This window comes from Motacilla alba, chromosome 1, assembly GCF_015832195.1.
Source record: "Motacilla alba alba isolate MOTALB_02 chromosome 1, Motacilla_alba_V1.0_pri, whole genome shotgun sequence".
Lineage (NCBI taxonomy): Eukaryota > Metazoa > Chordata > Aves > Passeriformes > Motacillidae > Motacilla > Motacilla alba.
The window spans coordinates 41,923,041-41,948,725 of record NC_052016.1 but is presented as its reverse complement, the minus strand read 5'-3'; the positions used below and the strand labels follow the sequence as shown (position 1 = coordinate 41,948,725).

The window sequence follows — 25,685 nt, the reverse complement described above, 5'->3', positions numbered from 1 at the left end:
GGAGAAAATGCAGCAAGACCTTTATGTATGATGCAAGTATGTATTCTGGAGTCCCTCTGTGCTCTGTTAAAATGCCAGTTCGTTTATGCTGCAGTTTTTCAAGGGGAAACAGCCTAAAGTTATAGTGAAGCTAGTGCCCATTTCTCCAATAGGAACTTTAAACTCAAGAAAGTAAAGGTACATAGTTAAAAGGAAATTTAATAGAGGATTTTGGACTGAATAAGACTTTGTTCCCATTATTTAATATGATGTTTCCATTATGCGAAGGTGAAACATTTTATGGCAGGAAGGAAAATTTGTCATCTCCCCGAGGGCAGTAAGTACATGCAGACTGCACTGAACAGGAATACAAACCAACTGTCCACCACTCTGCAGGTAAACAGAAAATCTATACATGGATTAATTGGGTTGCTCCTCTTCACCTCTGGAACATCTGATAATGGGCCAGATCATATGGTGTCACTGTAAGGCAGGAAATCTGCTCTGATATAATCAGTCCCTGACAACCTTCTTATCACCAAATCCAGAAGAGTTTATCCTGTGCTTTGTAGGCTACTGTGACAGATCATTGCATGAGCAAAGAGGCAACAACTCATCCTTGTTTTTGAAAAAAGATTATCTAGCAATACATACCTGTATCTAAAATTTTTCATCTACACTTTCTCAGTGCCTCAATTTCCTCCCCTGCACCTGCCTTATCCACAGTCTACATTACAAGTCACCACAAAAATTTGCAAGACGTGACTACTGACACCTTAATAACTTATTTGATTGCCTTATACCCCAATTGACAGCTTAAGCTGAGCTTTTCAGACAGGAGAATCTGTATGGGGCCAGCATATTCTGGGACTCCTCGTGATGAATGAAGGAGGATTTAAGTCAAGGTCTGTGTTTACCTCAAAGATAGATTCATTATTGTCCCACACACCCTAATCCAAACATATGGGAAAAGCACCTTAGAGTCCAATATCAAAATAAAGCCTTTAAAAATCCTAATATTACCACAGCTCATCAACATAATAACTTCTGAAACCTCTCTTCTGTAAATGGGATACCAAAATACCAAATAAGTGAAGAAGTTGAAAGGAAAGAGAAATTTGATTAATTTTATCTCAATTCTATTTGCTGCAAACAGACCCACAAGTCACAAACCAACAAAAAGACAAAGGATGTAGGTTCTGGGTCATATTCTGAACACAGAAAAGACAAACTTTTTGTAGTATCACTCAAGCAAGAACAGGAGGAAAATTATATTAGACCAGGTATTTTAAGAGTTAGACTTGTTGATTAGGTTCTTTTTTTTTTTTTTTTTTTTGAGAGTAGGAAAGAACTACAAACAGTTTACAGGACAAAGCAGTAATTATTTAAACATTCCACCTTGTATGAGCATGCCTCTTTAGTCTGTAAATATGTATATAAGGTATAGGAAGAAAGTCTGTTCTGACAGTTGTTAGAGAACTACACCCAAAATATTTTTAGTGGGCAGTCCCAAATTGCAAGTAAGCTATCTTTTGCATGGTAGCTGCACATGACTTTACAAAACCCTAAAAACAAACAAAAAAAAACCAACCCATCAGTTACTATTTATTTGGTTTAAACAGTAGAGTAATATAATTTCAAACTGTTTGAGAGTTATACTAGAAAGAACAAAGCAGACCTATGGGGTTATACAACCTTTCCCCATCCTTGCCATCACAATTCCTCATAAGCAACACCTCTAATTCTTGCCTTTGGTGTCTCTCTAGACAGCAAGACTTCTGACAGTTAGAAGTAGCTGGATATATGAAAAAGCAAGCCAATTCTGTTTGTAGTAATGCATGTTCTTCCATTTTATGCTTATTCAGAAGTCTGTGTGTGTTAAGTCTACTAACAATACCCTGATGAATACATCTCAGGTATCATCTTGCTTTTGGGTTCTTCGAGAACTGACCAGGCTGTAGTCAGCACAAGTCTTGATGACAAGACAAAGACTTGACATTCTCTCTCAAGTCAGAGGGGAGACAGACACATCCAAGCCTGAAACATCAGAATGAATGAATGAGTTACATGCTTAAAGGTGTGAGAAGTCAATTGATTTTGGAGAGAAGGAAGAGAAAACATGAAGCTCTACTGCCCACTGAAATATGGTCTCCCTGACAATCTGGAACCAAAACTACGAATCCAGTGTTTGTGCTAAGAAGTGGCTGTGAAACATGCTGACCACATTAACACTGCTGTACATTTGTCTCCTAGCAGATGGCCACACATGGGGCATCAGACCAGCACATTTTCCCCCCATTTAATTTAAAATATATGCATATTCTGCATTACAGAGAGAGGCCTTAATGCCTATGTGTCTTTCTACTATGTCACCTGCACTTAGCACTCAGACCTACTCTCCTATTAGTAGTTGCACTGTCAAGTTTGAAGCAAACTTCCTTTTATGCAATGAATTATACAGATCATGTAATTAGATACTCCCCTAGGCAGACACAAAGAATGTGTAAATTTGTTGAAGCATTTCTTAGCATATAGGAGCTTCACTTTATTCCATTCAGGAAATCTGTATCAAGACTCTTGAGTCTTGCTACAGGAGGCAGGAGTCTTCAAGGTCTGCCACTATTAGCAGCTTCTGTTATCTTCCAATTGTTTTATTTCCAGAACAGCCTTACAGTGTTTAGTTTTTCTGCTTATTTTAAAGGATTTGCATTGAGGCTCCCCAGTGGCCTCCCCTCCCTCTTCTCATGCAACCCAAGTAAACTTGACAGGGGAAAACTAAACCAAACTGATCAACCCAACCCTCACAATGAAGGCACAGCTGTCCTGTGACAATACACCTTTGGTATGAGAGCCTGCCAGGACAGCAGCACAGGACAATCTGAGCAAGGGCTGGAAAGGTTGTTAGAAAACACGTAACTTCAACAGGTTCTACTCACACAGTGTCCCCAGCTCTTCACAGGCTTTAAAAGTAGGCATATAAAGCATAAAACCTGCCCCACCAAATGACACATACAAGCAAATGTAAGTGAGCAGAAAAGCCTGTATCATGGCTTGCTTCACACTACCTGCAAGGACATCTTTCCTGCTGTGTGAAAGAAAGGGTTGCGTTTAGGATTTCAGGTGAACTACAAATCAAGACTGATCCAATCTGAAGACAAAGGCTTCAGTTTGGCACTTAATAATACAATACAGTGTCAGGTACAAACATGTCCTAAGTCTTCCCAAGAAAGTTTTTGAACTGTACAGAAAATCTTGCTTACAGAGGGAGTATCATTATACAGGTTAAAATTGTTATTAGTATCCACTTTTTTCCTTTCAATACATTATTTGACCATACAGAATAAATCACATCTCCCCTGCTTCACTAGCACTCCTAAACAATCATCATCCTGTCAAACAGTTTATCTGCTACTAGTAGACAAAGTAGTAATCAATACTGGGAAGAAATGGTATCAGCTCATTTCTCAGTGTAGTCCAATCCTGTATCTCTTACCAAGACAAATAAGTAAGGTCTCTCCCTTAAGCCCAGTCATCTGACCTGATCAAGATGAAAATAGTCCTGTTTTTCTTACTGGCATTTTACAAGGTGGGCTAGGACCATCCTTCCCACCTTCATTCTTATGTCAGTTGGCTTTGTTCAAAAGGATAAATAATGGCATGAACATTCTGCTAGAAAATAAAATTTATCCACTTCTTGAATAGTCACTGTATTTGGAAAATCATGTGGTGCTAAGCAGCGCCCATGATGGGGAATTCATCCAGAAGACATGAGCTTATCCTTTTTTGTCACAAGGTTCACTAAGAACCTCCTTGCCTCTGCTAAGCACACTCTCAAAACAGTTTCATGTAACAAAAAAATATTTTATGACAATTTTAAGTGTATTCTGATGTCAGTTGTTTTCACATTACAGTAGTAAGTCTGGTCTCTCCAATGCCAATATTAACCTTGCCACAATATCTTAAATATATCCCACCTCACAAAAGACAATCAACAATATAAGGAAAACTGCCTTGAAAAGTAACTGGAGAGGATATCTGTTAAAACTAGCCAGAGCCAAAATAACATTTACAACAGGCTTTCAACAGCCACACACTCCCAGCAGAATCAGACCCCTGAAGCTTTCTCTCTTTTTGCAATACCACACCAGTATCAAAGGGGTTTGGCACACAGCAGTCCCCACCCACCACACAAACAACTCCGTATCAGAACTTCCCCTATCATTAACCTCCTTCAGTTTACATAAGGAGCAAGCAATCCCAAACACAGCCCACAAGAGCACTGCTGGGAGGTTCTTCTGGGAAGGGCTGATCACTACAGCAGAGAACCCTGTCTCAAAGGTGACCACAACAGCTTTCCGCCTGAGACACGCTGGTGCCAGGGGCCAGCTACTCAAACCACAGAAGAGTCACCCAGCCACACTACACAACTTCACAGACAAATATATTTCTGCTCACGTTACTGTCTCCAGAAAGGCCTCAGAGTTAAGCTAATTCTGAACTATTCATCTGTAAAAGGAGTTAGGGGTTATGTTGAAGCTACTGCCAGGACATTCAGTTATGTACGTAGCTGACTCATTTTGTTCAATGCTGGAGTAAGGTATATCAGATTCCTGGACAGGAATGATGACAACAAAACCAAAATAATTAAGTTAGTTTGTCAAGACTAGAAGCTGTTTTTCAGCATATTACTGTCATCTAACTCTTGTTTTATGCCTTTGCCCCATCTCCAGCAACACTACCATTGAGCGAACTGCTGCAGCTCCTAGGGTAAGGAAGCAAAGAGAGGCATCTTCTTGCACCAGGAATAAAAAAGCATACCATGTCTTTTGCTTTCCATGCATCACACCCTCTTGTCACCTGAGACTTCTTCATCACCCTTCTGCCAAAGAGAACATCAGTACCCTCTTTCCTTTGAGACAAACCTCAGCAGAGGTGAAGGAGGAAACAGACATGCTGCTCCCAAAGCAGTGCTCTTCCTGAAACTAATCATGCTGATCAAAAAGGAGACCAATACAAAAGGAGACACAAGATGGGGAAACACCTATTACAACCCTGAACAAACCAAGATTTAAAGCAGACTACCTTAAGGAGGCTGCATGGCCCAGCCTACTCGGAGTTTTATTAGATTAGCAATACTAGGAACTGTTAGTAGGGAAGAGACTATCAGGTGGTTCGTAAAATTCCACTAGGAAGTGGCTCAGAGAGGATTTTGTCACGTTACCAATTTGTCCATGCTCCAAGAACATGGCACAGATTATTAGAACACCCTTCAAACCGCAGAATTTCTTCTCAAGAGCAAAAAACATCACATTGAAAGACTTCCATTATATACACATATAAATAGCACACTGTCTGATGTTTGTATGATGACAGTTGATCCCAGGTCTTGGAATCCTCCAGCTGTGCAAGGCTATAGAATCCAAACTAAAGTACTGCATCTCCTTGGCTAGAGATACAATTCAAGGAGTGTTTAATAGATAAGATATGAAATGCAAGCTCCATGTGCCACAATTAAGCAGAAAAATCCATTTCATATGTAAGCTTCCAGCTTCTCAAGTTATACTATTTAGAAACTAGAAGAGACTTTTTATTGTAGCAGTAAACATGCTGCTGCAAAACATGATTACAGGCTGCTACAACCTGCAGTCTCTTGCATTTTTCCACCACACCCTCTCAAACTAGAATTACAAATGGCAAAAGTAAAGCTACAGGGATAAAAATACTTTCTGACAGTCCTTTCAGACCACTACTGAGAATGGCTTTTTTGAATTTCTGTTCCAAGAAGCATTTTTTTCCCTAGATGCTGTTTTCAAACTCATCTACAATTACTTACCCTGAAAGCTTTCAGACCTGGCACTGATGTAACATTCCAAGACTAAATACAGTAGTTTTCTACCTTCAGTAAATAAAATGCCTATCCTGTTACAGAAAAGTCAGCTTACTGCTTTTTGAAGCAGAAGACAAAACTGTGTGGTGAAAATATTTACTTAGGCTGCATTAAGATGGGGGCAGGACCTTGGAACAATGCCTGTAATGATTTTACCTTCACCAAAGCAAATGCTTTGAGAGGAAAAGTATTTTTAACAAGGAGAAGCTACTGGTCTACACTTTATTGCTCTTGAAAGAAGCATGTGGAGTAACTCAACAAAATGCTGATCACATGCTGATCAAAGAACCTCAGGGCTGCACAAGCATACTCAGCAAAGGAATGCTGCCCTTAGGGCAAGAGGCAGGCTGCCTTTTCCTTTGCAGGATATAGGGTATGCCTACACCAAGGACATTAAAAAAATCTTTCTCAGTAGCAAAGAAGCATCAGAGATGCATCATGGTTGGAATGATTTCAAAACATTTAAATTGGAAATACATTACTTCATGAGGAACATCACAATGAGAAGGAATCTTAGGGAAGATTACCAAATCAGTGAGAGAAAATCTTGCCTTCACTGAGGCCTGTAAAAATTTGTTTCTGCTGTAGCACTTGGAGTTTTCAGTGCCTCAGGCTCCATTTTTCATTCTTTGTCCACATATTATTTTGCATATCTCGTAACGGATAATTTCCTTCACACTGGAAAAAAAACCAATGCCTACCAAAATCCTCACTCTTGAGCAGGCAGATATCAGCAACTATTTGCTGATATAGATATCTATGAAGCAACTATTTGACTTCTATTTATACTTGTGTAGATAGACAGCTTTCTCAGAGCCATCTGGGAAACACTACTTTCCATGCATGAATTTCTAGTCATGGCAGTTACCCTAACATTAGCTCCAGTAAAACCTCCCAGCACAAAAAACACTCCAGAATAACAACACATTGCTCTGTCTGTGACACCACAAAGAAATTAAAGAGCAATTTTCTGCTTTATCCATGGATTGCAAGGACTTTTTGTGGCAGTGGGGCATAGTGTTGGTACTTCTTCTGGACTGCAGCTCTAAATATTTTAGGTACAATTTCAGCATTTAGACATATTTGCTGACTGAAACCATATTTTAGTTTGTTGGGGGTGCTTGCTCTCCTTTTGAGCCAAATCCCTCACTTACTATACATTAGTCCAGTCTGCAGTAGTTTGGACACTTGCAAACTGAATCCTCTTCTGAGGAAACCAAGGCAGATGTGTATACAGGTAGATGTGTAGAGAGTGCTCTTGGCCCCTTAGGGAATTGCAAAGGTCCATAACAATTTTGGCCACTAATGAATCATTTGTGTGGTAGAGGTATTCCACCCAGAGACTATGGTAAATCTAGTCCAGAGTAAAAAAATCTCCAAACCACATATATGGAGGAATATGGGGCCTTCAGCAACAACTGTTTTAATCTACTCCTGAGTAACACAGCACTGGAACTGTGTAGGTCTTCTCAGGACAAGCAGGGTGCTAGATCACTTACCTGACTCTCTCTTCTTCAGTTCTTTTAAGCTCTGCATCCCGTTGCAGCACCTTCATTATTGCCTCTTGTTCCTCCTCTGTTAGGAAGCTTAGGTCAATCATTTTGTTTTGTGTGTAGGGCTGGTTAAGAGTCTGGGAAGGTCCTGGACCCTGCTGAGGACGGTCTTGTAGCCTGCTTTAAAGCTCTGGAAGTCTATTTCAGCAGACACTGACAAACCTGGACCAGGTTACAGTCAGGGGTTTAAAGAGTCATAAAGGTTGCTTTCTTGCATGTTTCCCTAGATGAGAGACTTTTGGGAGAGTGTTGCATTCCTGCTGGCCATCACAATAATGTCTTCTCAGTTTGTCCTCTCAGCTCTACTTCCTGGAGTAACAGTTCATTGATTCAGCGTATCCAGTGTTTGAGAACAAACAAAACATTCCCTAAAAAAGAGACAAGGAAGAACAAGTTGCAATATCAGGGATCAGGGAAGTAGATAATGTATTCATTTTTAATTAAAATAAACAAGTTTTTCAGTGTGATTAAATGACTTCATGAAGTTCAAATGGTCACTTCAAGTCAAACCTGTTTTACAGGCCTCTTGAACAAGGTGGCCATGAAAATATATTCCTCCCCAAAGGACAACTCACACCCTAAACATAGAAATAAGTGTCATACAATTGGTACACTTTTATTATACAGGTATTTTAAATCACCCTTATAGTTAGCAAAACAATTTGAAGCAAAGGGGAGATAACCACCCCCCCAAAATAAGTAAAGAGCACTCATCACAACGATTTAAAGGAAGAAAAAAAAAGGCCAAATCACTCTTCTACAGACCATATGGAATAAATGTGAAATAATGTACACATAACCATATTGAGTATGTGTAATTACAAGTCATGTGGTAACATAAACCTCACCGTTGTATACAAGCCAAACTGCATTTACAAGTAGTAATTTCAAATACTGTTTTGTCTCTGTTCCATAGGCCATGGTTTCAGAGGACTATCCACTTAGAGATAATTCTAACTGTCAAAGACAAAAACCTCTTCTTCAAAAAAACCCTTAAAGGAATAGAGCGAGTGGCATGGGGAGAAGTTAGTTGTGTCTGTGGTAGGGTTATCTTATTGCCTCAGGGTTACAGAGACGTGGATGTCAAAGCCTGAGAAAAAAAAAAAAAAAAATAGCTCAAATTTAATGCTCAGAAGCATGCCTAGTGCCAAACCTGGTAAGAGACAGAAGAGAAGCAGATGTTTTCACTGGACATATCTCTGTACCAGGCAGCTCCCTCACAGCCCTTCAGGGTTGTGGGAGTCTTCCTTTGGCCCATCACTGACACTGTGGCTGACAGGATGCTGAACTCATATCGATCTACCAAGCACTACAATCCTGCAATGAGTCACTGGATTTGCTCCCCTGGCCACAAGAGTGCAACCAGGCCATTAAAACAAGATATTGACACTGGCAGGACTCAAAGGGAAACTTCATTCTGAAAATAACAGCATTTCTTTCAGATTTGGTAGGGAGCTGTAGCCACATTACTGATTGTCCCCCCAAAAACTCCAATGCCCAACCACCTTCTGCATGTTTTTGTTTGGCTGCCATAGTTTTCTCTATGATTCTCATTGTGATTTTGTTGCATGAGGTTGATACAACAGCATCTCCAACTACCTGCCATCTGTAACTTCATTTGCATTTAGAAAATTATGGGTTTATAATTCGGCAAAAGTGAAAAGTGCTTCCTATAGGACTACCAACAAATAGAACAATGCTAAATTTGTTGAGTATCTACAACAGTACTCCTTCAGCTTAAGAACAGGTATGGATATTGGCTTCAGGTGTCATGTGGAAACTTTCTACACCATCTGACACAGCAAGCAGCATCCGCACAGCTAATCCAAAGCCCTGGATGCTGGTTGAATGGCAAGTGCCCAGCCAACAGGCACAGAAGCTCACGTTGCAACTACAGAACCTGGACGGCTGTGAACTAGAATAATCAAAGATTTTGCTTTGTTTCTTGCCCAAGATCAGTCCAGTCTGCAAGAAACCTTTTGCAGGGAATAATATCTTACCACATCTTTGGTCTTTTTTTTAAAGACTATGGGAAGATGTGTTATATTATCTTATTATATTAATTTTAAAATCTAAAAGAAATAGTTGGACAACATTTACAAAACCACCTGCAGACTTCACTGATGTCGCTCAGCACTCAAATCAATGAAATAAGTGGAAATAGAGCTTTGGTCCTCCCCATATGAACAACAGTTTGCAAGGGCACATCCAAACAGGCTGTGAGAGCTCACAGCAAGCAGTACTGCTACTGAACTTCTCAGATACCATCATTCTGTAGAGCAGTTTCTTCAGCTAGGGGTGAACCCCCTCTTTGTTTTCAATCAGAGGGGAGATACCACCCACCCTGACAGGCTCTTCACCCATGACTCCACAGTTCTTCATAAACAAGAAAACCACTTTCTGTGTGTGTGGTGTACGGCCAATCTCATGAGATTGTCTGATACAAGTAACTGCAAGGCTGGCTTTCTGCGAAAGATTATCAGCACTGATTCCAAGCACAGATGGTAAAAACTGCTAGCTTAGAGTATAGAACCTGTTATAAAACTTAAAGTTATTTTAAAAATAAAAAGTAAAAAAAAACAAAACAATGTCTTCCCCCTGTTCAATTCACACTCTAACGCCACCCCAGCCTCAATTATTTTGATTTCTTTTGACATTTTTTTCCTCTTAAAAACCCCTATACATGTCAGGAAGAACTGAGAGGCTTGAACAGTTTGTTTGGTGCCACTGCAAGTTCAATGGCAAGCGTTTTTTGGTCAGGAAAGTTTTCAGACTTATGTTTCAAATAAGACTGAAAGATCCTTATCAAACTGATTGAATCATGGAAATTGATACCACATCGACTGACCTCCAAAGTGGAGTCTCATGTGCTATATACTAACATTTGTGAGTCATGGCATATTTGGCACGATTTTTTTCTGAAACATTAAATTCAGGTAAAACCACACAAAAATCCTCTCTTTAATGAAAGACTCCCAGTAATAAACAGGAATCTAAAATTATATTTTATCCAATTCATGCATGAAAGCTTCTATGTTTTGGCAACAAAAGAAACAGAAAGGCAACTCAAATATAGTTTGCCCACACACACTCATAAGTTGCTCTCAGTTCCCAACTGGTTTAGGCCAGGCGCTCATCCAAGAATTTTATCTTGTAAAATTTCTCAGAACCTCTCAGACAGCTGTACACCTCAATTGCTTTAAGTCAGAATTCACATTTTTCTAAAACAGGAACCACAAAAGAAAGACGACTTTGTCTATAAACTCATTAACCCTACAGAGGGCTCTGCTTACCCCCACACACTGCTTTCCCCCAAAATATAAAAAGGGAATGTTAATTTGAATACTGTATTATGAACACTAGGGGATTTAACATTAAGTGGTACTACAATAATAGTTTAGGTTTCCAAGTTTTTACTCAGTGTATACCTATGGGATGCAAATGAGGGAGGCAAGAAAAAGGTTGGAGTACTTTGCCATGGCTGACATTGAGTTTACCAACAGAGTCAGAAGACAAACAGCAAAACCCCAGAGTCAGCTGTTTCCATTCAAACCAACAAGATCTCCTTTTGCATGCAGAAACCTCATAATGTCCTAAATTTACATTGCAAAACTACTTTTCAAGTGCTTCTTGTAGAGTAGACCTAAGCTGCTAAAGCTTTGATCCAGAGAATTTGTCTTGCAGCCAATGCCTTCAAACAAGAGGAAGAAGGTGACAGCCAATCCTACTTCTGGCTGCTTCACACAGCTCTCTGTGCCAGCTCCTTCAGCTGAACTACCCTGCAGGCCTGGCTGATCAGTGACTGCTATCTGCACACATCTTTATCCCAGAAAGCATCCACTTATATGTAACCTACTGGCTCTTAAAAATAAGAGGGTTTGGATTTATGTGCTTGAAAGCTACCAATTGTTCTAACTATATTTCTCCATTGCTAGAACATGCCAGCACTAGCAACTAGGATGAGCTGGAAGTCCACACATAAGGCAACAGGAAGCTGAGGAAGGCAGATAAATGCAATTGTGCACTACAACAATTTGCATGTGCAGAGGAACTCATTTTCAAAAGTAACCAAGCTCGGCCTACACCCATGCTCAGGAAATAACAGACCTTTATTTTGAAGCAGGGGAGCCAAGAAGAATACTAAGAGCAATGAAAGCCTTGGAGAGCTGGCCCCTACAGCCCTGAGAAGTGACATTAGGCACTAACGGTACCTCTGACTGTGAGCCCGACAAGCTACAGCTTTGCAGCAACAACAAACAAATCAGCCTCCTGAATAAATTTAATTCTCCAGTGATATTTAAGCAGTACACTCACAGGTAACTGCCTGAGCTTAGAGCCTGGGCTTAGAGATAATTTTTCTGTAAATACATGAGGCAAATCCCAGGAAGGCAGAACAGCTAATTAAGCTAAACCCCACTGTTGGCACAAGCACGAATGGTCATGAACATATTTGCTCAGAAGATCAGAGGATTACAGATTTCATTTTGAGCAGTGGAGAAAGAAAAGCTATTAACTTTGAAGAGGGACTTAAGTCACAATTCACAGGAGTTTTAAAAGCTGTTACCTGTAACGATCAGGACAAGAATTTAAGCACAAGAAGGCCTGTTGTCATTTTCATTCCTGAAGGGGCAGAAAGGAAAAGATCATCCAGTAAGATATGCGTATCTGCAGCCAATCCAGCTGCTCCTACAAGAGGTGCTATCAGAATATTTTCAAAATTATAATAGCAGAGTATACATGGCATATCATATGTCCAACAGTCCCAGAGATTAATTTAGAAAAGAGTGTTTGCTTACATGTATGCTTAGTCAGTGGGAGGTAGGGAGGTTCTTATCTAGCTAGCTGTGAAGAGTGTTGGTAGAACAAGGATTTTTGCAGAAGTGAGGGATATCTATTTTAAGAGCAGTTTCAGTGTTGCCTTATTAATAGAGCAATGCTTCATTTTATTGCAATAACAAGCCTATTTGTTCTCCTATGCAGTATTCCTTACAACATGGTTAAGGGAAAAAACACGACCAGATAACTGCTCCAAACAGCCACAAAGGGAAAAATACTGAAAGTTACACACAAGCTTTGCTCACACCTTACCCTTTCTCAACAGTATCAAAATAATCCTTGCTGGTTTAAACCTGTAAAATAGTTGCAAGTCTCAAGATACTTTCACTGACAGCCTTATATAATGACATTCAACCAGCTGAAGGAGGAAGAAGTTCAGCTGGCACAAGCACTTCAGAAAAATTCTCATTTTCTCCTGGAACATCTGATTTGTTGGTCCACATGACTCTGCCTGTGGTTTAATTTTATTCTTATTTGGTAAGACATTAAGACCTTCAACACTTTGAAGACTGTTAAGGAAATTTACTCTGAAGAAGAGTTAATAACAAAGAGGATAAAAGTTAACAACTTAATATTGGAACAGAAAAGAATAATTTGCTTTGGTTTTGGCCTAATCCCTCTAATCACATATGGCAGCTCGACATTTCTTTCATAGGGCTTGGATATTGGCAGCACAGCCTAAGAATGTAAATCTCTATACTTGTTATAGTGTAAAACCATTAGGCCAGAGGTATTAAGAGGATGTGGTCTCTGGAGAAAGAGGCTCATAAATTAAAGAGAAGCCTTAGGAAAGCAAACCTAAACATGCCTTCTCCTTGTGACCACTGTCGACTAACTGTAGAAGTCATGCCATTTATTTCATATTGCAATAAGTATAAATGTACTAAAAATATATAATTTGAAGAATCTTCAAAATTACAGAAATTCCACCAAGTTATTGATAGTAACATCAGCATGTTTTCAAATCTAGTTATACTTCCTTGCACATTTTACCGTTTGTACTTGGCTGTGGTTTAATCCCAGTAAGCACACTGCTTGAATTAGTAACAGTTTGTTTGAAAGAACTTAATTCTTCTAGCTAATTCTATTCATCAAGAATTACAAAACAAAGAATATCTTCTCAGCATAATGGACTTGAAATATAATAATGAAGGTGACTCAGTCCTGTAGATCTCTGAAGGCAGAGCACTGTCAGTTGTGTAACAATTATTCTCATCTCCATTTAGACAGCAGAAGTGTGAGGCTCACAGAACTCAAGCTCCCATTGCCACTTTCTCAGTCTTCATGTCAACATTGGCATTAAACTCAGATATGAAAACAGTCCCTCAGAATGGACCCTATCTTATTTGAAAATAGATTTAAGCAAAATACTAAAACCTTTAGAGAGATGAGAAGCAAACCAATTACTTGGTGGGAAGCATCTCCTGACCCTACATATCTGATACATTTCTGTATGTAATGGCTAGCTATTTCTGAATGTTTTCCCAACATAAATACAAGACAGATTCAAATTCTAGCAAGGAAGTTACACAAGAAAAGCAAAAACATTGCCCCACCTCTCCCTTCCAAAAAAGATCCCAGCAACAAGCAACTCTGAAACTCATAATGCAACTAACTGATTAATTTCTTAAGAAGATTTTGTTAAGAAGCCATGACCTTCCTTTCATTTTACAGGAAAGAAGTGCTTACCTTCTTCTTCTGGAGACTTGCCATCTTAAACATACAGATTCAGCATGGAAGATAACAATAAGAATGGGACAAAAGGACCTCTATCCCTTCTCACAAACTTTTATTGCAGAATGGAAAACACACCTGCTATTTCTCCCACTTGTACTGTCCCACAGAGGACATTCATCTATAAGCAGGAGCTGCCAAACCCCTTTACTTTTCTTCCATTGCCCCATTTTTCCAAAATAATATATGTACTCTAGTTTGGGATTTAGCATTACCCAGATTAGGCTAATGAACACTGCACTGATGCAACCCAAATAAAAACATCTATTATGTACTAGGAATTCCTTAAAAAAAAAAAATAGTTATCAAAAAAGCTAAAGTAGAGGCCTCGACAAGTTTAGATACTGAAGACTTTAGGGGAACTATCTGACTTCTACCCTCCTTCCTTGCTCTCCAGCAAGCATCAACTACATTTTAGCTAGAATTCTGTTTTATTGTAGGGATTGTACTATTAGAGAATGGAAGTGTGCAAAACAGTGTGACTAATTAACAAGTATTTCCTATCAGTGGCTACTGGGAAGTGACACACTTCCTACACTTTGTTAAGATATTCTTTCTCATGTGAAAACAGACTGAGCTGCAGTTTACAGTCACTGGGTAGTTCTGACTCTTTCCCAGAGAAGACAATCCAACAAAAGGGCTTATTAAGGGGCTAGCAGCAATGATGAGAAGAACTCTATGTTACAAAGACCAGACAAGGATTTGCATTCAAATACTTAAGAGTAATGCTAAACTGAGCTGACAGTAAGACAGTTTGTAGAGCAGTTCCAGTCCTAAACACCAGCTGGAAAACTGGAGCATACGGTTTCTGGAGAAATATTTTCAAAGTTTTATTTCAAAGTCCATGGACATCATGACTTCTCAGATGATTTTTATCTCATTATGGTAATCCTTTAGTCGGTATCTGTTGCATCCCTGTGACTTTGAGAGTCCCACTCTTAGTCCTCATCTGAGTTGAGGTGATGAGCTAGTTGAGCAAGGACACCTACCATCACTGGCAGACTGATTTTGCTCCACTACTTTTGTAAAACTGGGAACAGGTTGCTCCTTCCATGCACCACTTGGATCTTCTCTAAAGCACTGTCAACAGCCAGCTGCTCAGGTCCCTGTAAGTAGCACATTGTCTCTGCAGGAGGGTGCACAACACAGCTTTGTGGTACATATTAAGCATAAAATTGCCTAGTCCAGACAACATTTTACATCATCTTTGCTTTCCCTGACATCGGCCACTGATCTCAGCTTCCTCAGAGCACCTTTGTCGCAGCCCAACAGAAATTTAGGATCACACAGAACATAGCAAAAGGCACTCCATCATTCTCAGACAATTAACTGCTTAAGTAAGTACCTGTGGGAATCAAAATAATCTATAACGCACCTGGACCACTTAATTTGTCACTGCAATCTTTCTGCTTTTCAGCTACCAGCCTTGTTCTTGTAACTACAGCTCTATTTAATTGATTACTACAGTGGACAAAGAGCCAGCAAACAGAACAAGCCCTTTGCCTGTCCGTTCTCACAGGATGACTGACTAACCACTCACCTTAGACACTCACTGGTGCAAGTTTTGAAGGTTAAAACTACCTACCTAATAAATTATGTAACCTCAAGGATACTAAGAAAGTTTGCATCAATTAATAGGGTCCTTGCTACCATAACTGAAGCATACACCTACTTGAAAGCAGGGCCTCACACAATTGCCAGCACAAATAAGGTGCTAGAGGAAATAAAATATCCTTTAGGAGTCCTGCAGTCACGGAAACAAGAAGTTAAGCCAAGGAATGAGTTGCAAGAAACTGTACTACATCAAAGTTCCCAGGTAAGTTAAAAATCAAAATGGTCAAAAAAGGTAGCATTCAGAATGGTTAAAAAAGGTAGCACGCAGTCTACACAAAGACCAGTCAGAATCAGGTCCCTTCTCAGTCACCAAAATTAACTTAAACTTCGTAATGAAGTTTTTATTTCAGGGTTATTGGGTTTTTTGTTTATTTGTTTTGTTATTATCTTTTTTTTTAATAGATACATTTAATAAAGCTCACAATAACTCCCTATTTAGAGGAAAATAACTTGCCCTCCCAAGCATAATGTTTTAACAGATAGCCCCCTAACATGAAAATTTTGTATGCTATTGGGGTCATTCTGGCTAAGTTGAAACCAGCCAGCAGCAATGTTAGTCGTCCTTAATACTGATATTGAATTGCAAGAATAACAGGAAGCCTGTCAGCCATGAAAACTTCACTCACGAGATTGTTTGCACTGCTGGGCTGGGCTGTATCATGCAAAATTGTCTTCTCCCTGACTGGTACCAGTTTCCCTGAACACTTATGGCCAGATGTGAGCAGAGAACTCTGACACTGAAAAACGAGGTGTGCTATGGTGAAAAGAAGATAAAAGGCCATGGCAAGAGCTAAACCAAACTGCTACTCAGGAGAAGCATGAAGCAGGGAACAGTTTCTGGAGCAGCCTTCAACTGCACTAGATGAGGTGGGGTGTCAATTTGCACTGTGTGAAAAGGATTTGCCCTACAAATGCTGCTGAATAGCACAGGGATAGGAAAGAAGGAGCAAAAGACTGTGACAGGAATTGTTTCTCATACACAGGCTCCTAAATTAGGAGTTCAGAGCTGGCGAGGCTGGGCTTTGGAGTATCAGGCCTGTCCCTGAACAGGTATTTAGTCTTGCAGGAGTGGCTCACTCATTCTTTATGAACATAGTTATGCAAGGTGTTAGCTCACTTGCTCAATAGCTACAGCTACATACCCAGGAAGCAGCCAAATCCAGAGCCCCCATGACCACTTAACCCAAGAAGATTCAAATGCACATCCCCTTGTTCACCAAAATACACGATAATCTCTGAAGGGTTTGCTTGGCTCTCTCTTGACCCCTCCTAGGCCTGAACTACCAAGGATTAAATCTCACAGAATCATTGCTAAAGTGATATCACAACCTTGCAGGCAGAAACAGGAAGCCAGGTACACTTTCTCTCAGTCAGGCCACTATAAAAAAAATCCAGGTCTCTCCTAACTTCCCTCCTCATCCAGACAGACCTGCATCCCTGGCTATAGAGCAGTCCAGTTCTAATAGAGCAGAGGGAAAAGGAGAGTAACCTGAGGGTATTAATTTTTAATCCAAGTCTCTTAACCTCCAGAGAAGTAATGTAATCACTATGAAGCAAGGTAAAATTAATGGCATTTACACTAACATAAGTCATCCCAGGATTAAAAAACAAGTTCCGTGGGCAGGACCAGAACAGAAGGTTAAGGGCATGCTACTTCTGCTTGTTTGACAGATTTCTGCCCAGGACTTAGATACATACCTTTTGCTTACAGTGCTTCAAGTGCAACTACAGAGGGTTTTTGGACCTCACCCTTAATTCTTCATAGCAGACACTCTGTTTTTAAATGCTATTTTTAAACCACATTAGCCATTTAAATTCATTAGAGAAGAAAAGCATGGTGGCAGATCTTAACATCTACAAGCTAATGGCATAGAAATAATGTCTAACCCAGGCGTTTTCAAATACACTGATCTAGCTCTGGAGCTCTAGCTACATGGCTGAGCTCACATAGTCTGACTGTAGTCCATCCAGCCTGTACACAGCAAAATCTCTGTCAGTTTATCAGTCAACCAGAATCAGACACTGGGTAGGAAATTTCATACAGAATTTACCAATATCAGTTGATGCTTTTGTAGAACAAAAACATTTTGCAGTGAATCTAGGATAGTGTTCTGCTAATTACTCCACAGATAGGTAAGAAGAAAGGGGATGCTTTTCTTTTTGTTTATACTCAGACACATTTAGAGAGAGATGAAATGCAAAATTCTCTTGACTGGGACAGAGAAATAGAAAAAATTATTTTTAGAAGATTTATACTGCAGAGAAAAAGGAACAGACCAAGATGTAGGGGGAAAAATGGCATCATAGCACAGTTTGGGTTGGAAGAGACTGTAAAAAACATCTAGATCCAACCCGATAGACAGGGACACCTTCCACTTCTCCAGGTTACTCAGAACCACATCCAGCCTGGCCTAGAACACTTTCAAGGATGGGGAGTCCCCAGCCTCACTGGGCAACAAATTGTTAGGTTGCTCATTAATTTGATGTATAGTCACAGGACATTGAGAGGGTTTCAGGTCAAAAACAGTCTGGCATTATTATCCAGAAAAGGAGCTATAAAATAAAGAAGGGGAAGAAGTAATCTTTTCCTCCTCCTCACATGTACATTACATCTCTTCCCTTTGCCCTCTTGATGCAATAAGCAGAGTCAAATTACATATAGCAAGGAAACCTTATAACATGAAGAATCTAGCACAGCCAGTTGCTGTACCCTGATAAATTGGAATGACTCCCTGCCAAAAGAATGAATCATAAATAAGTCTGCTGAAATCAGCTGTCACTCTCAAGTTATGCCCAAATAAGTTAAAAAGTTGGAGACTGCTGATACAGCAAATGCAACATCACTCACTGGTCATACACATTTTGGCGTAAGTGTTTTGGAATTAGAAGATCAAACTATGGGTCCTCCTTAAATTGACTTCTGATCAACTTAAATAATCTGCCTTTAAACACAACAGGTGATGGACTTCAAGCACCAGAAAGGTACCTAGTCCTTTTAGCAGTCATCCATTAGTCAGCAATCCCAGGTAGAAAGCACTTTCTGTGCAGAGGAAAGAATTCTTTACTATGGTTCAAAACAAGTCACTCTTGAATAAAGAGTGAATTCCAAAGGATAGGATCATCACTTTCAATTAAAGGAAAAGAAAATTAAACACTTTTTCCTACTGGGAGACTATGAATGAATGAATGAATTTTTTATTTAAGTCTGTTTCATCCCTTTCTGTCATGAGCACAGGAAACAATACAGAGTAGAAAAGAAGTCATTTCTTCAACCAAAAGCTTTCCTGGTTAAGCCTTTTATTCCAGATGAAACTATCAAAGATTTTCTCCATGTACTAAACTGAAACAGTATTTTCACTTGGGAATCTGGCAAGCATCTCCTGCAGAATAACAGGAGTTTACTCCAGAGCACTCCTGGAGTACTATCCAGTGTTCTAAAGCACTGGCTCTTAATGGAAATGACAAATGCACTTTTCTGTCATCCATTTTTGGGGGCAAGGGAATCTTATTTACTCTGGCCTTTGTCAGAATTGGAAAACAAGAACATGAAGACCTATTTCACTGAATTTTAAAAGTGTGACAGTGAAACTGATAATACACTATTTTGGGATGCAAGAAATGCTGGAACAAAATTTGTTTAACAAGAGACAGGCCCAATGACAGCTTCAAGCAATTCAAAAATGTGCCTTACAACCAAAGCAGAGAACTGGTGCACACATAAGGTAGAAGCAGACTAAGATGCTTATTATTTCCTTGCCTTAGACCTAGACATAAACACACTACAGTATGTAATTGGTAGCACTGTATAAGCATTTTGTAACACAGCAACAGTTTTAGTAGTATTTTATAACTTAATATACATGAATAACACACAGCTGCAAATGAACAGAGACTTGCATATACTTGCCTGAATAGGGCACAGGAAAGCATAGGCAATTAGTAAAATCTGCAAGATAAGAACAGAGAATGTAGAGTGGTCAGGAAAGATGTCAGATGAAACTAAAATAAGATTGCAGGACAAAGAGGAGATGTGTCTGATGGAATCAGAATAATCCTGCTAAACAAATAAGATGCCCAGCAACACTATGGTAAGCCTATTCCCTCAAATAATATGGACTACATCATCTGAGATCATCCCCTTTTCTTCCAGGGAGGAAGCAAGGTGAACAATACATTAACAATTAGAAAAGAAGGATGATAATTTGTGAAAATCACAAGAAACCTCACTCTGATTCCAGCTTCTCTTGCCAAGGAACTCCCAAGCACTTTGCAGTGACTCCTGCAACTGAAACAAACCATCAAGAAGTATAGACATCAGTGCTGAATACGGGGCACCAGCTCCGAGGCATTGTATACTCCAGGTTTACTACCACTAATATATGTGATTGTTAAGGACTGTTTGGGAAAGAGATAATAATGACTAATGGTAACTAAGAACTAATGACTGGAAAGCTGCATTGTTGTTGTATACAAGTTTAGTAAGTGCTTTGATTCATTAGTCTTTTAAGCAATTCATCACTGAGAGCTTCAATCTGTGAGGAAACACAGATGTTTTGGTGCAACATTTTGATCAGTTCTTTCAGCTAATAAAATCAAGTTTTTTCTCACAACATCCTGTTAAGCATATGTTGTGAATGAGTGTGGGGGGATGCATCACCACAACATGTTCTAAGTCCTTTCCCCTTACACTTTCTCAAAAAGTTCAAAAATACTTGTCACTTAACAATCTGTCAGATTTAAGTGACCTTCATCCTAGCAATCTTCTAAGCAGAAGATTTACCCACTCACACAGGACACAGCTGGCTGTATTAGATTTTAGGGCCAGGTCCAATCTTGCAAGTCATTCCAGAGACAGCATGGATGATACGACTAATTCACTGTTTTTAGATTAAAAGTGTTTACTGTTTACAAAAAGGTCATTAACAACTCCCAGCTGAGATCTAAACACCTTATTTCAATGAAGAGTGTTCTCCCATCCCAGCAGACTCAAGAGCTCTGTGCAGCGAAGCTCTGACAGATACCCAGCTCTCACCCCGGACAGAGGCAGCAGCAGCAGGGATGTCCCGGCGCTCGGTTCCCCGGGCACGGGGCTCTCGAGAGCGCTTCTGAGGAAAGGCGCTGACAAGCGCTGCTTCCCTGCGGCCTCAACAACCGGGGCCGGGCTGGCGAGACACCTGTGAGCGCTGCACCGTCCCCAGGTGAATGGGCCCTGCCAGCCCACCGCGGCCGAGCCCTGCGGAGCAGCCCGGCTGGCGAAGGCTGGCAGCCAGGGCTCCTCAGCGGCCAGCGGGCTCGCTCTCACGCCGTCCCTGCACCCGCTGCGAGCGCGGGTGGCTTCTACAACCCATTTTGACTCCGAGTCACTCCATTAACAAGACCCCACACCCCCAACCCCAGAGCCCTTTCTACGTCAGCCTTACCTCTCCTTACGTCCCCTCCGCGGCTCCCCCTTCCTTCCCTCCGGCCAGAGACAGCGCCGGCTCCCCGGTCCCGGCGGGCAGCCGCTGTCCCGCGCCTCCGCCCCGCTTGTCTGAGGGCAGGGAGACGTCGGAGCGGGGCGAGGCCGAGCCCCTCCCGCCGCCCTGGGCCAATGCCGGCGCCCGCCCCTCCGAGCAGGGCGGCTCTCCCCGCCCGGGCCCGCCCTCCCGCTCGTGTCACCTGTGGCACCCCCGGGTGTGCCCGGCGGGGCCACGACCGGGGGGGCGGTGACACTGCCCGCGGGCCGGGCGAGCTTCGGGCCGGCTGTCGGCGAGCGCTGCTCTGAGGCAGCAGCTCCACAGCGGACAGTGGCTGCTTCACACGAAGCCCGCGCAGGGACTGTCGGCTTGACTTGACGAGCTGCCTTGAGGGACAATGATCAGCGTTTCACTTTACCTGGCGACAGGCAGCCCGAGAAGTGTGAACATACGCCCCTGTTTGAGTAAAGATACAGGCCGCGATAACAGAGGTTTCAGTCATCTATTTGCTCAGGAAGCCACTCTTATGTGCTTTTCTGTTTAATTAGTGGCACAAAATACACATGCCGCCAGTTCATGGGTTGTTTCAGCAGGACCTTCCCCTCAGCAGCCAGGCACCACGGCGATTTCCGAAGCCGGTGAAAGCACCGGCCCCTGGCACGGGGAGAGCTGGTGTGCTGGTATTTTCCCCTTACGCACGTTCTTCTCACAGTGCTTGATCCAACTGGTTCAATTCTAGTTTGGGGCAGCTGAAGGATTTCAGCCTCTGGCGTGTCCGGGAGTGGGACCGCTGTGCCCTGAGTGTCACCTGCCTGAGTGTCTGCTGCCCGGAGCGCTGGCTCGGCTCTCGCTCGCAGCAGCTCTGGTTTAAATTACACCCCCACTGTGTTCGCAGCCTGAGTCCATTCACTCCCCAAATCCTACACCGTCAGCCCTGGCTTCCTGCTAACAATAAATTCTTATGTTTCACTTAGTTCTCAAACTTAGATGTGGTGAAACAATTTTTAGAGAAAATTTTGTGTTCATAGCATTGGTGTGAAGTCTTGGTCAATTACATGTCTTTTCAATTTCATGATTTGATACACGGCTCTTCCTTTTTGATGACAAAATAAGGGACTAGATCATGCTTTTCATGCACTGTGCAGTAAAATTCTGGCTTAATAAGCCTTTAATAAGGCTTACATTCAGCTCACAAGGATCAGAGTGAATTTGAGACCTTGTGAAAGACTAAAAGTCGCTTGCTCCCCTCAATAATTTTCATTCAATCACCTCTCATCTACATATCCTGTTTATTCATCCCAATGCAGCATACTAAGCTGTATCTATTCAAACTCACATTAAAGTGCTGCTGTTCAGTGCAGATCGAGAAACATCACTTAATTAGAAGTGATGTGAAGCCCTTCTGACACTCTTCGTAGTTGGAGCATACTTTTCTCGTGTGTAAAATACCTCTTTACCCCCTCTCGCAGCAGTCCCGAAGAAGAAGGAAGGTATGAGTCAAACGGTGGTTTAGGACCAGGCACGCTGTATCAGCTGGTAGCTGTGAGTGCGCTTGACCCCTGCTGGATGGACTTGGAATGGATGGTCTGGTGTACCCACTGCCCAAAACAATTCCCCCTCTAATCAACGACTTCGGACCCAAGCTTAGGAAAAAGCAGCTCCTTGCTGCTGAAATCGCAGAGGTCTCCAGCACTGTGAGAAGTGACTGCTGAGAAACTGTGCATGTGGTGTGTGCTGTGTCTGTTAAAATACGCAGGTAAGCTCTCCTGCTCAAATTTAATTTAGTGATGTGTTCTTAAAATGGATTCAGGTGAAATCTGTGGGATTATGTGTCTAAGGACTGTCTCAGCTCAGACCAGTTGCCAGTTGATATCTTCATAAAGAAGAACCTGAAAATATCAGAATGACCTTCAGAACATGAAATACCTGAAGGACCCTCAGACTCATTCCTCAGTAACTGCAAATGGAAAATGTCTGCACCCAGTATCTAGCCTGTCCCCACAGTCACTCTGCAGCTGTTCAGCAGATATGAAGAATCGACTCATTTTATGTAAGTGCAGAACAGCTGTTTTTCAAGTGAATTGCGCCTGAACACTCTCAAGGTGGCAGCAAGAGAACAAAAATTAGTCACAGAAGGGTATACTCTCACCACCCTCCTCTTTGTGCTCCCCAGACACAGTCACAGAGTTGTTAAATTCTCAGCACAATCAAAAAATATAAGCATGGTTGTGACTGCAGTGCAACGAAGAGTGTTAATGGCATCTTCAGGAAAAACACCCAAACCAAAGAAGTCTGCAGGTATCTTTGTATAGTAGCGCTGCTATCAGATTCAGAAAGTGGATCACCTTCTTCCTTTACCCCCTCATTCAGCACGTCTAACTCTCTAGTGATTTCCAAAAGTAGAAAGGAAGTCATGCCATCTTTTTCCAATAATGAAAAATTTAGTGAGTGCCTTGGTGTGGTAACAAAATGACAGGTATTAGTTGAAGAGACAGTAGCTTCCACTGAAGCAAATCAAGCCGATAATGGTTTCCTTCCTCCAGTTTCCTCCTGTCACTCAACCGCCTTTGACACTGAGCTGCTCTCTGATGAACTAACCCAAATCACAGCTAACTCTGATGTTGCTCATTTAATGGCTGTAGTAACATTTCCCAGGTGGCTTGGACCACATCATCCCTTGCTTTTCCTCCTTCAGTTGGTTCCTGGGCATCAAGGTAACTTTTTTTCCCTCTTTTAAAATCTTCCACGCTCTTAGATTATGCCATTAAGAGTTCTCTACATGCACAAAGGAAGGCAGAGCAATAATGGTGAGTGGAGTAGCTTGAGAAATACCCTGCCTGGCTGCCCCCAAGTCCACCACAGGAGCTCTCAGCCCATCAAAGGTCACTCTCTTCACACATGAAGGAGTACAGTCTTTAGAAAGTAAGCCTTTGAAATATTTTAGAATTATTTATAATTTATTTTAAAATATTAAAAGAAAATGTATACCAGAAGTACAAACTGTAAAAGGAAAGAGTGTGGATAATTTACATTACTCTATACAGTGCTCTCTGTGGTCAGAAAATGATAATGAAATAATGATCATGAAAGGAATGGCTTCAAAGATCAAATGTGCATGACTAGGGCCTGATCATTTTCCTTCTCTTTTGCTCCCAAACAAAAGAAATTTAATCTTGCTGCCAGTGACCAGGGCATCTTTAAATTTACTCTTATGCATCATGGCTACAGATCTCTACCTGTAGGACTAAAAGCATTTTGTCCTTACTTTAATGAACTTGTCTTAATTACAGAGACTGCTCTACTATGTCAAACACGACTTGTCAAAGGAAAACACAAATTCCCACAGGGATGGCCAAGAATTATAAATAAAGTAAGTAAATGTGAATGTTCATCATGGAGAAAAAGCAGCTATGGAGAGACCTCATTGCAGCCTTCCAGCCCTTAGAGGGGGCTTATAAAAAAGAGGGAGAGTGACTTTTTTGTACAGACAGATAGTTATGGGACAAGGGTGAATGGTTTTAAACTAAGAGAGGAGAGCCCAGAGAGGTTGTGGATGTTCCATCCCTAAAAGCTTTAAAGGCCAGGATGGATGGGGCCCTGAGCAAACTGAACTAGTGATGATATCTCTGCCCATGGCAGATTTTTAAGGACCCTTCCAACAAACCTTTCTATGATTCTGTGTTGCCCAAGAATGCAGACAGCAACACTTTAATGACTGATAATTTATTTATGTGGTTGAGTATGGCTCCCAGGATTATGTGGCTCAGGCACTGATATCCTATGAAGGAAGGAAATGACCAGAGCCTATCCAAAATCTATTGCAGACCACAGGCCAGGGGGAGAGAAGCAGAAGTAGTTCAGGATCGGACTCCAACCTTCCTTTTTTGAGCCCTTCCTCACGCTGGACATGGCCTTTTGCTCTGATGCGTAGCAAAGGGGTCACAGGCCACGGAGTTCGGCTGTTGTTGCTGCAGTACAGGAGCCACCCAAGGCTCCATCGCAGTGCCTTGGACTGAGGGAGCTGGTTCCTGAGAAAGCAACTCTGCGGTGATGGGTGACCCAGCTCACATTCGGTGTGGGACTGTCCCAGTAGGGAGCTGGGACACGCTCTCTTTCTTGATAAGAACTACAACTTCAGGATTTCAGCCTGGCACCGCATTTGGGCGAAACCCAGCCCGTCCCACAAGCCCTTTCCCCCGTACTTCTCGTTTCCCCTATGGCGGCCGGCCCCGTCGCGATGGCGACCGGCGGGCGGGGCGCGCGGCTGGGCCGGGCCGTGCCCGTGGGGCCCGCGGCAGGGCCGGGGCAGACGCAGCGCGCGGTGCGGGCCGGGTGCCGGGGCGCGGGCACCGTGAGGGGGAACGCGGGTCGGGGCGCGGGCGGGGCCGGGGAGGTGCCTCAGGGAGCTCTCCGGACGGGGCGGGAAGGGGTGGCGGGGGGCCGAGGCGCAGGGTGACAGTGCCAGAGGGATTTGGTGCCTGCGGGCAGCGAGGCGCTGGCCTCGGTGAGGGGTGGCCCAGATTTGTCCACTGAGGTGTCTGGTGGTGAAAGGGGCTGGGGGGAATAATGTGAGGGACATGGGGGAAATGTTAGGCAGGGACGGATTGAGGGCAGAGGGAACTGTGA

At 42.0% G+C, this 25,685-nt stretch overlaps 1 protein-coding gene across 13 annotated transcripts in view; it reads right to left on the bottom strand.

Moving 5' to 3' along the window:
• The window catches only part of SYTL2 (synaptotagmin like 2), a 57,107-nt gene extending 35,915 nt beyond the window's left edge, over positions 1–21,192 (bottom strand). For 4 of the 13 annotated variants that reach the window (XM_038139365.1, XM_038139371.1, XM_038139380.1 and 1 more), the window contains exons 1-2: positions 21,024–21,190; positions 7,366–7,787 (exon numbers count right to left, since the gene is read on the bottom strand). In XM_038139365.1, coding sequence (XP_037995293.1) covers positions 7,366–7,466 — 101 coding nt within the window. In that variant the 5' untranslated portion in view covers positions 7,467–7,787; positions 21,024–21,190. Of the gene's footprint in view, positions 1–7,365; positions 7,788–11,983; positions 12,040–21,023 lie in introns of all 13 variants that reach the window. The other 9 variants (XM_038139317.1, XM_038139344.1, XM_038139354.1 and 6 more) reach the window with 5 other exon arrangements.
• Positions 21,193–25,685: the final 4,493 nt, after the last annotated feature.